Source organism: Melanotaenia boesemani, chromosome 11 (genome assembly GCF_017639745.1).
Source record: "Melanotaenia boesemani isolate fMelBoe1 chromosome 11, fMelBoe1.pri, whole genome shotgun sequence".
Lineage (NCBI taxonomy): Eukaryota > Metazoa > Chordata > Actinopteri > Atheriniformes > Melanotaeniidae > Melanotaenia > Melanotaenia boesemani.
Window position 1 is genome coordinate 25,938,691 of NC_055692.1, and position 12,242 is coordinate 25,950,932.

The 12,242-nt window shown below is 40.0% G+C and overlaps 1 protein-coding gene across 3 annotated transcripts in view; it reads left to right on the forward strand.

Annotated features, from left to right (window-relative positions):
• The window catches only part of si:dkeyp-14d3.1 (transmembrane protein 132C), a 135,194-nt gene extending 123,162 nt beyond the window's left edge, over positions 1 to 12,032 (forward strand). For all 3 annotated transcript variants that reach the window (XM_041999700.1, XM_041999701.1, XM_041999702.1), the window contains 3 exons: positions 3,947 to 4,220; positions 7,692 to 7,883; positions 9,823 to 12,032. In XM_041999700.1, coding sequence (XP_041855634.1) covers positions 3,947 to 4,220; positions 7,692 to 7,883; positions 9,823 to 10,989 — 1,633 coding nt within the window. In that variant the 3' untranslated portion in view covers positions 10,990 to 12,032. The remainder of the gene's footprint in view (positions 1 to 3,946; positions 4,221 to 7,691; positions 7,884 to 9,822) is intronic.
• Positions 12,033 to 12,242: the final 210 nt, after the last annotated feature.

Sequence of the window (12,242 nt, forward strand, 5' to 3'; positions counted from 1 at the left end):
AATAAGCATGACACACATATAAATATGCAGCCTCTTCTCAGAAGTCAAAGCCAGGCTTGAAAGAGACTGAAAGAAATATTGCAAAGCAATTACTTTAGCAGGTTGTTCTGGCCACTGAATGTGATTTGTTTATGGGATTAACCTTTGATTAGAATTTCAGATGCCAGCATAAGCACTGCCATATCAGATTTATACTTGGGGGTAAAATGGTAGACTTCACTTTTAGCTTGTTTACTCCATTACATCGGATTTCCACTCATATATCTCTGCCACTTCAAATGCATTGCTTAAATGCAGATTCAGTCATTATGCCAGTGCATACTCTGCAATGCCAATGTAATTTGTCATTCCATTGGTAATAAATGTCAAGTATCAAAATCTGTTTAGGCTCCAAAACACTCAGAATGATTCAGAACCATTCCTACTTGGAATAACAATGGCTGAAATCATTGTCAAGTGTATTTCTCTCTTGCATAAGGACATTCAGTGGAAAATAAGTTTTCTTTAAATAGAAGGCAATGAAAGAAACAATAAATGCTAGATCACAAATTCATTGGTCACGTGGTCCATCTGTGATTTATAAAGTGTTCAAACCTCTTTCTTTTCTCTGCTCTCAAACCACAATGAAGCAGTCCATAACCTTGTTCATAAAGTTAAATAATAATCAGATCCAGTTTGGACTGGAAACACGAAAATGTTGTCATGCTATGACAGATCGGTCACATCAGCATCAGTATTAACAACTTTTCTCTCAATCAGCTTGACTGCCAGTAATAGGACCCTGCATGGTTACAGAATACAAGACTTTGTTTTGTTTTTATTTTTCCTCTACTGATTTGGTGTGAGCTGCACCAGGTCACGCTTTTCTGAACTGATTAGACCATGACAGGCAATGGGAACCCATCAATTTTATTTATCCCGTTGGAAAGTATTCATCAGCTACATAAATACAAGAAAAAGGCAAGTTATTATCAAAAACTAACAAAACCAGGTTAACAACCTAATAGTGCAAAGCAATACAGCATAGAGAAGTGAGATAATGAAGAATGTGCAATGTGCCTGTGTGCAAAGAGTCCTGAGATGCATGTGAATGTGGTCATGATCCTCCTCGGCCGCCCTCTGAAGAGTTGTACAGCCTTAGGCCAGGGGGACAAAAGAGTTCTTCCATCTGGTTGTGCAACCGGTCAGACACCTCCACCGCCTGCTCCTGAACATTCTCCTCTGACCTCAGAATATACTGTAATGGGTGGTGAGTGCTCTCATGTGCGACGTCAGGACCACCAGTCTGAAGTCTGCTGGCTGGCTTGGGTATGGCCTCTTGGGGACAGGAACCAGACAGGATGTCTTCCGCATGGAAGGCATCTTCCCCTGACACAGTTGGCAGGTTGTTTGGAGATATTAGTAAGGACTTTGAAATGAGATTTGACACTAAAGATGGCATGAAATGTGGAGACTATGGACTGATCCTAATCAAAATGACAGAAAAAAATTAAGCTTGATTTGTGTTTGGATCAAACAATACAGTCAAAATAAAAAAAAAATCAATCTCACAAGTCCCTTCAAAGCACGCTGTTGCATTCAACATGGGATGCAATCACACTGCTGGATCACTTGTGATAATGCCATAAATCCTGAATATATAGGTTTTCTGTCAGTGTTACATTATTCACTTCAGGATATACTTTTGGTTAATAGCTGTCATTCACTTGCATGATAAATCAGTCCTGCTAGCAAAGCTTTTAAGCTCTTAACTTCAAATCTCTCTGTACTCTTGGCTTTTCTCTGGAGCTTGCAGCTAACATCTTTATTCCCATGGCTTAGCAGGCAGTCAGATTTCTCAGGGGATTCAGACAGACAGAGACAAGCAGAGCAGATAAGGACAAGAAAAACAGTTTAAGAGATTAATTTATTTTCCCTCTCTCCTTTATTATAATCACAACTTCTAATAATATGCAAAAGTTGATGAAGGGAGAATAAGTCAGAAGAGTCAGATAAACAAATGACAATGGTTAGATCAAAAGGTGAATGTAAGTCTAATGTGCAATGTATGATTAATAGTTGTGTTGACAAAGCCCTTTTCTTTTTGCAAAGTAACCCAACTGTGTCCCGGTGGAAGAATGAAGAGCTGGAACAGCATTTATTCTCCCAGATCACCAATTCAAGTGTTGTTTTCTTAGCTTCTCTGGGTGCTTTATCTCTTGTTTTCATAAAGGTGTTTGTTGAAGCAAAAGAAACACAGTTGAGGGCAAAATCTTATCATATTGCAACCATTTAAACCTAGTTTGTCAAACTCAAGCTAGTTTTCCTGGAGAGAAAGAGTTGTGTTTCTGTCGGCTGATTTGTTGCTTAAAGTAATAAAATTAGATTTGCTAGCAACAGAGCAATCAGGGAGGCCATTAAGTAAAGCGGTAAGGAGGTGTAAGCACATTTACAATTCAGAGCAGGCTCTCTGAAATGGTGAGGGAGAGACACTGAGAAGAAAAATGATAGCTGTTCACTGGATTGATCATCTCTCACTGGTTTGATCAACAGCAGTTCATCATAACTTGATCTTTGTCGAGCAAACATCCCTGTATGAGTTACAGCAATCCGTGTTTGACTGGGATCAGTTAAACATAGAAAATAATGGAAAATAGCACAAACCACACATCAGTGTACAACATGCTCATTATTTTAGACTGTAATATATCTGCCAGGTGCGCCTACTCCCTTTATTTATTGTATCTATGACATATATTTGAATTAAAATAGCATTCATGATGAACACGACTCAGAGTCTTTGGGTGTATTGATGTGAACCTTCCCTGAAACTGCATTTTTCTTTACAATGAATTAACTCAAATTAGGAAGCAACACAGGACCACTGCATGTTATTTGGTTTCTAAACAAATGAAAAACAAGGTGTTTTGTTTTTGTTTTTTTCTTTTTTTTTTTTTTTTGTTTGAGTGGGGTTGTGTGAAGTACTTAAGTCAGTATCTTAAAGGCAGTGGCAAGCAGTTACCACACTTAATTTAGAGCAGGGATCTTACACTACAGTCCCCTAGGACCCCTGTCTTACAGGTTTTACATGTTTTCCTGCTTCACCATACCTGGCTCAGATTAGTGGATCATTATGCAGAGCTTGAACAAAAGCTGTTGGATCTATTTTATTTCAATCTTGTGTGTTTGAGCTGGGAAACATCTCAAATTTAAAGGACAGTGGCCCAAGCAGTCTGGAAATATTGATCCCTGGTTTAGAGCATCGGGTAGGATTTCTGACTGGTGAGCCAGGGATATCATCTCTGTATGAACAACATATTAAACCCCGAAGCAGATGAGCTACAGCAGCAGAAGACCACACAAATCATCTCCACCTGTTTCCTTGAACAAGACAGTGAGTTAACTCCACTCCAGGGGCCTCCTCAGTAACCTTCCCATCATGGAGCTGACAATTCTGCAGCAACTGTGTGATGCAATTATGTCAACATGGACCAAAATTTGAGGAATGATTCCAACATTTTGCTGAATCTATGGCAAAAAGAATGAAGGCAGTACTGAAGGCAAAAGGCAGTCCTTCTAGAAAAGCGTACCTAATAAAGTGATTGGTGAGTGTATGAGTTGTCCCTCATTCATCAAGGGAAAGTCAGAGGTCTATATACACCTTATATACAGCACATGGTGGGTTTTCTTTACATTCTTGCACCAATGAGCAGATCAGGGACAGTAACCCTTTTAGATCTTTGAATTTCCAGTGCATATGTGTGCTGTGTTGGTGTGAGTGTGAGGATATGTGTGAAAAAGAGAGTATGATGAAGTGCATGTTCTTGAATTCAGATGTTTTATACTTGAGTATGTGAAGGTTTGTGCTATTTTTTTTTTTTAATATTCAAAAATTGCTATGACAGTTGTTTAAAAAATGTCATTGATTTGCACTTCAGTGTTTATTTCCTTATTCTCTTCTTGTCAGGTCAACACGAGACAGTGAGGATGAAGATGATGAAGACAAACGAGGGCGGAGCTGCAGTCTGCAGTACCAGCATGCCATGATCAAAGTCCTGACTCATTTTGTAGCTGAGTCAGCTGATCTGCGAGGACAGACCAGCTTCATGCTGGGCACTGACTGGCAGGTGGACATCACAGAGCTTGTGTGGGAATTTCTGAAGGTAGAGGACCCCCAGATTGCACAGCTGCTAGACAGGAGGATTCTAGTTGGACGGGACGTGGGGATGACCACTATCCAGGTACACAGTGGGACCATTTTAAAGCAGCACTGCATACAGAAAATCATGCATAAGTCATGTGCAGAAATACAGTATTTCAGTGCTGTTAAAGAATAAGTCAGTTGTATTACCATACTTTGCATTATTTAGACCATCATTCTTTGTGATTAAAATCCGTTAACCTAGTTATTTCCTAAGACCTGCAAGATTCTAGAGACGATAAGTGTCAGGGAAAAAAAAAAAAAAAAAAAAAAAAAAAGGTAAATGCCAACTTGGAGGTGTTGTACCCTGTAAACAAATCCCAATATTTGCTTAAATTATTTGGATGAAAGAGCAAAGGCTAACTAAAAGTACGTTCAGAACTGCACCTACAGACAGGTAAACTATGACAATTATTCTATTTAACCTTTATCTATTAAACACTGTTTTTGCACTTGGATATTATTTTTGACATTATTTAGTACTCATTTTCTTTTATTTGAGGCATGAAAAACAAGAAAAAAGACGACTAACAAAGACAATGGGCCGAAATGAAAGCGTTGATTGGTGCGTGATGAGGGTGCGTTGTGTGTCAACAACTTTATTCATCCAGAAGACGATAGATAAAAAAAATAAAGGAGAGAGGGAGATATTTATTTTATCTCCAAACTATGAAACAAATAATCTGACTCAGCTCTTGGTTTCTTTATAACTCATCTAAATGTTTTGTTTAGTTGGTGGTAAATCCAATAATCTGAAGGTTAGTGGTTCAATTCCGGCTCCCCCAGTCGATATGTCATTTTTCCTTGTGCAAGAACTTCACCCACATTGCGTCCAATGTGGGCACCACTGGTGTATGAATGCGGATGAATGTTCGGTGGTGGTCAGATTGGTGCAGATTGGCTGCCACATTTCTGTCAGCCTGCCCCAGGGCAGCTGTGGCTACATATGTGGCTTATCATCACCGGGTATGAATAAGGGAATGAATGAATAATGCATACAATATAAAGCACTTTGGGTGCCTTGAAAAGCGTTATAAATCTAATCCATTATTATTATCATTATTGGCTGATCTTGTGTGCCAAGTCATACAAAGCAAAAGTCTGGGATTGACTAATATCTAATCAAGGATGCTGTTCAGTTAAATACTGTATATCCTTTACAATGTGTATTTATACACTGATCAGATATACAGTGCAGTATTCTGCTCAGAAAACTTGCATACCATACTTAAATCATCCTCCCACCATTCCACCCGTATGGTGACACCCCGACAGTAGTAGTTTTTCCTAGTAGGAAACTAATAGAGCAAACTCCACAGATATAAATCTGACTTTAAAGACCCTACCCAAGAACCCACAGGGTCTTAAATATCTATTGCTAACGTCCCAGTATCAGACACTATATGTATTTCACAGGTGTTCTTTGTCCATGCTCTGACTGGTTGAGCTGCTTCAGTCATAAGAAAGAACTATTTAAAATAATGCAGGTACCACAATCTAAAAGCTGATTCTTATATATCTTTACCATTACAAAGAGTAAAAAAAGAAAGTGAGAAGATCAGATAGGTAATGGCTACATTTCTGGCCAAAAAAGGGCTAATTACAACATGCAAATCTGAGAGTGGCAAATGTTAGGAGCTGGACTAGCATGTGTTCTTTGGTAAAAATGGAAACAGGGTTGATGTAAGGGTTCAGTTGGACTGGTACGAACCCATCTTCACCTCCTGATGCCTTTCACACCAGCACGTTAAACTTTTAAACAACTGGTTCAGTCACCGCCGCCAGCTGAACTAACAAATGAAGAATGTTGCCATTATTTCATTCATTTTTAAGAAACGACTGTAGCCTGATGCAGCAGCAGATGGATTAACACTGTCTGCCGAATTTGGGGCATCCTGTAGACAGTTTATGCATGTTTCTACGCAGTTTTTTGCTGGGTTGTTGCAATAGCATATAGCCAAATTAAATGCTTAACTACTAATTATACAGTCTATGATATAATAAAAAAAAAAATACATTTAGAAAATTTAACTTTAGCATGCCTTTCCAGAAGCAATGTCTAGACAAATCCCCACAATTTAACCCCTGTATTTATGCTAAACAGAGCATGACCTGGAGGGTCATGGTTTAAAAAATGTCTGTCAGAAACTGTTTCTCAACAAGGTCAATGGCCAAGAGAAAAGTGTCCTTATCTTCATCTCAATCCTTGTTTTGTGACAGCAAGAGGAAGATCCAGAAATAGCTCCTGATAGCTGTGAATACGTGCACAATAAGCCGTCACAAGAACCTCCTAAAAGGTTTAGTTCTATTTGTATTGGGGTGGAAAAAAAGCAGAAAAAAAACATGTTAGAGTAATGTGCTGAAGACGCATGAACACAATGTTTATTGCAAAGACCATTACAGCTCTCAGTGACAGTGCAATATTTGATTAGTACCTTCTTTTGTCCAGAGCCGACAGGTGTTCACTGGTATGTCACAGCCTATGCTTTAGGCTCTCATCAACAAGCAGGTCTTCCTTCCTTTGGTTTGTCAGGCTCTTCACGCTGACTGGATGAATATCTACCCTTCTAATGACATCTGTGAGAGTGGGATTTGCTTTTTAGTGTCAAGGACTCTGGGCGTGCACAGACGTCTGTTCACCTCTGCAAACCTGCGCATTCTGTCAAAACAAGCACAAACTGGAAAGCATGACGAGTGCGAAGGTCTGACAGCTGTGACTACTTGTGCCATGCGTCACATTGACTGATGCTTGATGAGATGCTTATAAGACTATGCATGCTGTATGCATTCATCATAGTTAGATTTTCTGCCTCTTGTAGGGTTAAAATGTGCTTCTTTTCTCTGTGGGATGGCAGTGTTAATCAAAGGAAATGGATTTTTACCTAGAGGAGGTCAAAAAAGTTGAGTTATTGTTTGATCTACCCAGCATGAAAAAAAGATCAAATAAAAAAGTAAGTTTTGTCTCTTGTTTTGCATATAGCAGAGGCGCTTGTTCTCCTTTTATGTTGGATGAAACAGTTGGAGAGGCACTTTCTTAAATCACCTGAAACTCGTGGTAATCCGCCTTCTTCATGTCTGTGACATTTTCACAGCGAAAAAGCTCACTGATGTTTTGATCACTGATTTTTGCATACCACTGTGGCAGGAATCACTTGCCAATCAAGCAACACAACCAGCAGTGACTTAATTCTGCTTGGGTTTTCTGTTGACCGAGTTTTTATACTGATGTGCTCTTTCTCTGTGTTCAGCTGTGTTTTTTATTGCTGCTGATTTCTCTTGGGAAAAACCTAACCGAATGTTTTGGGCAGAAATGAAAAAGCTGTCATCAACAGGCTTTACAGTGGTTTGAATTGTTATTGCAGAACAGCAAAGCTATGTTTGTTATCAGATTATCTGGGGTTTCTGCTTGACAATCATTTCTTTCTTGGGAATATTGTGAAAGAAAATTCTTTTTTTTTAAATTTCTTTAATGAACTCAGTTTTTTTACCTTCTTGTTTTTGCCCCTCCTAGGTTTTATCTCCATTATCAGACTCCATCCTGGCAGAAAAGACAGTCACAGTGGTGGATGACAAAGTGAGCATCACAGAACTAGGGGTTCAGTTAGTGACGGGCCTCGCCATGAACCTGCAGTTAAGTCCAGGAAGCAACAGGGCCATCCTAGCTACCACCACCACACAGGAAGTTCTGCAAAACCCCAAACAGGTAAGGGGATGATAGGATAGTTATTTATTATACTCTATTGCAGTGGTTCCAAACCTGGGGTCCCCCAAAGAGCACAGGGGGTCCCTGAGGCTTTGAACAGTGGAAGCATTGTGATTAATGTCCACAATTTTTCCTTATTTTAAGAAAAAAAAGTAAAGCTGTATGTTGTTTATTTAACTTTGACTTTATCAAAGGAGAGGACTCAACCAGAACGCATTATTTATAGTGAGAATCTCACTTTTGAAAGCCTAAAACCAGCATGGTTTCAGCACAGCGTAGAGCAGGAGGTCCACGGCACATGCATGCATGAAGAGGATCCCAGAGGAAAAAAGGTTGGGAACCACGGCTCTATTGTCATTTGAGGATCTTTAGATATTTGTAATTTTGCTTCAGTAAAATATCATATGATTCTCACAATCTTTATCTTTCCCAAGAGAGCAGGAAATTAAAATGAGCGTTTTATCTGTTTTCTAATCATTTATAGGCAAAATTACTTCAGGACAATTAGCAGGATAATCAGCAGGTAGTGATGATAATTATTATACAGTAAATTAATCTTTACTTACCAGCCTCCTTTAGAAAAGTAAGTGCTGGGTCCCATGTGATGGTTAAAAAAAAGAGACTATTAATTATTTGCACCACATTTTGGCAGTTCTGATTAACACAAAGAACAATGTTAATTTGTTTCATGCAGCAATCATCAAAAAATTTTCATTTGATCATTTGGTGGAGTTTTACACACATCCTCTGTCAGTTGATGCCAAAAATAAGCATTGTGCTGCCTTTAATGCTGTGCTTTCCAAGACAAAACACATGCCTCCAGACTGCATGAAGATGAGCGATTTTCAAAAGCAAAGAAAGTGTGTATGTGCTCATGTGCACGCATCTGTTTGTTTGTTCCACACGATCCCTAACAGACTTAACTTTGAGGCTTGAGAGCCAGAGTGTGACAGAATGTTTTTTCCTCGGATAGCAAATGGAAGGGGAAGCTTAATCTCAGAGCATGCAAGTGCAAAATCACAACTCCTGTGCAAAAATATGACTTACACTCAAAACTTGGCTTTTCTGTCATACTTGCTTCCCTTTCTAATTTGCTGAGGCAACTGTGTGGCCTCTTTGAAGCTCCCATCGAGTTCAAGCCATGAATTCTCTTAACTGTTCCCCACAAGTCCTCTTTACCCACTTCCTCTAACTGAGGGCTATAATAGCCATTTATCTAGCAAATCTTTATGCATAGTGTGAAGATAAGCAGGCCGCACTGTGCTGTTTGTCTTCTGGTGGCAGTTATTAGGGAGCATTTACAGACCTCAGTAGGGAGCTCCTTGTGCCCCTTTGGGGATTTGTCCTCCAGTAAGATTAAAAGGACGTTGTGAGACTTAAATAGCTTTAAGACTCAGTATATGGCAAATCCTAACTGAAATGAGCAGTGTCTAATATCGCTATTTGATCTTCTTTGCCCATCTTTTAATCTTTGCCTCTTTTCATTTAGAGAGAATAGATAGCAAGTTAGGAGAACCAGACAAGTTAGCAAGCTTTCATTTAACTTAAAATGTTAGCCCACAAGTTGAAACCTCAACATATGTTCTATGTCCATGGAATTTGGTGCATTGGCAACTAAAGCATTGAAAGCAAATCATCACTGTGTAGCTTATTTCACAATTCACTACACTCTTGAGTGCAAAAGCTAGTGCAAACAAGCACGAGGATATTACCTGATCAACATCTTTGAGACGTTCTAACTAGCAAAGAGGACTTGTAATTTTCAGAGCAAACACGCCAAATTATCTTCTGCAGTCTATATCTATGAAATGAGGTTGGATGCAGAATTTTTGATTATTATAGTCAATTTCCTTATAATACCCATGCAGATCATGTAGTTCTATATTACTGACTTTTTCTTTCTCTCTCTCTCTCTTTCTTGCTTCAAAACTGTCAACAGGAGGCTTTGATCAGTGCATGGCTCCAGTTCAGTGATGGCTCTTTGGCTCCTCTAGATCTGTACAATCCAGATTTCTTTGTCCTGACAGCCACCTCTCTGGATGAGGAGGTGGTAACAGTGCAGCAGGACCCCTTGTGGAAATGGCCCATCATTGTTACAGAGGCAGAGGGGCAAGGCCTGCTGGTCAGGGTGGAAATGACTGTTTGTGAGGTTTGCCAAAAGTTCAAGCGCCGCAGCATTCTAGCAGCGGGGAACTGTAATGTCCGTGTGAAGTTTGGTCACAGTGACTCAAGGGGAGGGAACAGCGACTACAGCCCAGACGGAGATGACATGGAGAACAGAGGCAGGCTTTCTTCCTCCCAGGACAGGACCGGCCTTGATACCCACTACTATGGCAGCTCTATCGCTGACATAGAAGATGGGGTGTTGAGGAGAGCGACCACCACTAGAAGCGCAATCATCCGCAGACCTAATGGGGGTAAGCTCTCAGATGATGGTAGCCAGAACATGCCAATTGACTTTGCAGACTTTCCTGCACAAGTAGATCTGCCCCGTGGCCGGAATATTGATGATGATCTTATTCAGACTACTCGTGGGCTCACTGACTTAGAAATCGGCATGTACGCCCTGCTGGGGGTCTTCTGCCTCGCTATACTGGTCTTTCTTATTAACTGCATTTCCTACACACTCAAATACCGCCACAAGGAGCTCTCCATTGAAGGCCAGGAGAACATGAATCACGCCCATGACTGGGTGTGGCTGGGGAATGAGGCAGAGCTGCTGGAGAGCCAAGTCAGCCTTTCACCTCAGCTGGAGGAGCAGACCTCCATGATGGACTCGAGCAGTGGCCTCGAGGAGGGCAGCCACTTGCTGAACGGAGGCTCTGTCCAAAAGAATGTGCATAGCCAGGTGCATCGGTCACCAGACACAGGGTGCATTGTAAAGGACAGCAAAGGAGATTCCCCCACCACCAAGAGGAAGAGAGTCAAGTTCACCACGTTCACCACTATTCCCTCAGACAATAGCTACCCCACTGTTAACACACTGACTGGAAGCCACAGCCAGGACATTAAGTGGGTGTGCCAAGACGTGCAGATGGGGGACTCCAAGGAGTTGCGCAATTACATGGAAAGGTTAAATGAAAGTGCTTTAAAAGATGTAGCATAGTGTACTGTACACACTCTTTACGAGCTCACCCTTTTGCCTTTCAGAGGATTGTGGATCTCATCACACCTGTGTTTGGTAAAAAAAAATAAAGGGGGAATTTAACACAGTCACCCTAAACTACCAAAGGGTTAATAAGTTTAGGCTGGCTTTTCATGACTCCATAAAAGACTGAATCACTAGTGAACAATACAAGGATGTCATGTGACTCTTTTTTTCCATTTGTTAATCAGATGATTACCTTTTTATCATCATTTTATTATTACACCATTCAAAGTGAGTAATGACTCAAGTAATGACTCCAGGACTGAAGTAACATTCAGACAGCAGATTTAAAAAGAAACAGCAACATCACTAGATAGTTGTTCGGAAATGTGTGCTCATTAAATGGCTTTGGAATTTTTCTATCACTTTGGATAGTAATTTCTTATATTAGATCTTTATTCTGTGAAAGGGTTTCAGGAGGGGTTAAAACAAAGAGGAACTTTTGCATGTTGTTGGGGAAAAAAAGGCACAAGTTTCTGGTTCATTTTCATTGTCCCTTAGCAAGGCAGAAAGCCTGTTATGTATATACTGATCAGACTCAACAGCTTCATATTGTTGCTCTGTATATTGTATTTTCATAACATTTAAGGAATACAGATCAATGTCAAGAGTCTGCATCAGCTTTTTATTGACTACAGCACCATTAGACCCATATGTCTTTAGCTTTGTTGAAAAAAGATTTCTTAGGAGGGGGAAGCCACTCACCTCAGTACTGAAGATTATTTTATGGGACACAGTTCAGCCACAAACCACAACACATTCTCTTTCAAAGCTGTCCAATGGGAGAACGTTTTAATTCTCTCATCTCATCTGTTAGAGCTCAATCTGCTGACATGTCAGCAGTGTGCGAAGAAGCTTTTAAACTAAATGGCTAGATAATGTGACAGTTTAATATTTCCCACAACCTCCCACATAACTTTGAAGTTTTTGAATTTGTGAAAAAAAAAAAAAAAAGCCAGTTAATGCCTTGTTGATCTCTGTGCCACAGCAAGAAGCTAAATCATAAATGATCAACCAACTGGAATGTACCATTCTTCCAATCTATCACTGCGTGTACGGATGCTAAAGGCACAATTTCAACAAAGGTGGGGAATGTTTTCTTTTGAGAAACAGATCTTTTATTATTCAGATGATTACACAAATAATAATCATCTCTAAAAACTTACTAAACAAAGGCACTGGGCTGAGAAATTGTCTTTTGCTCAGTGAAC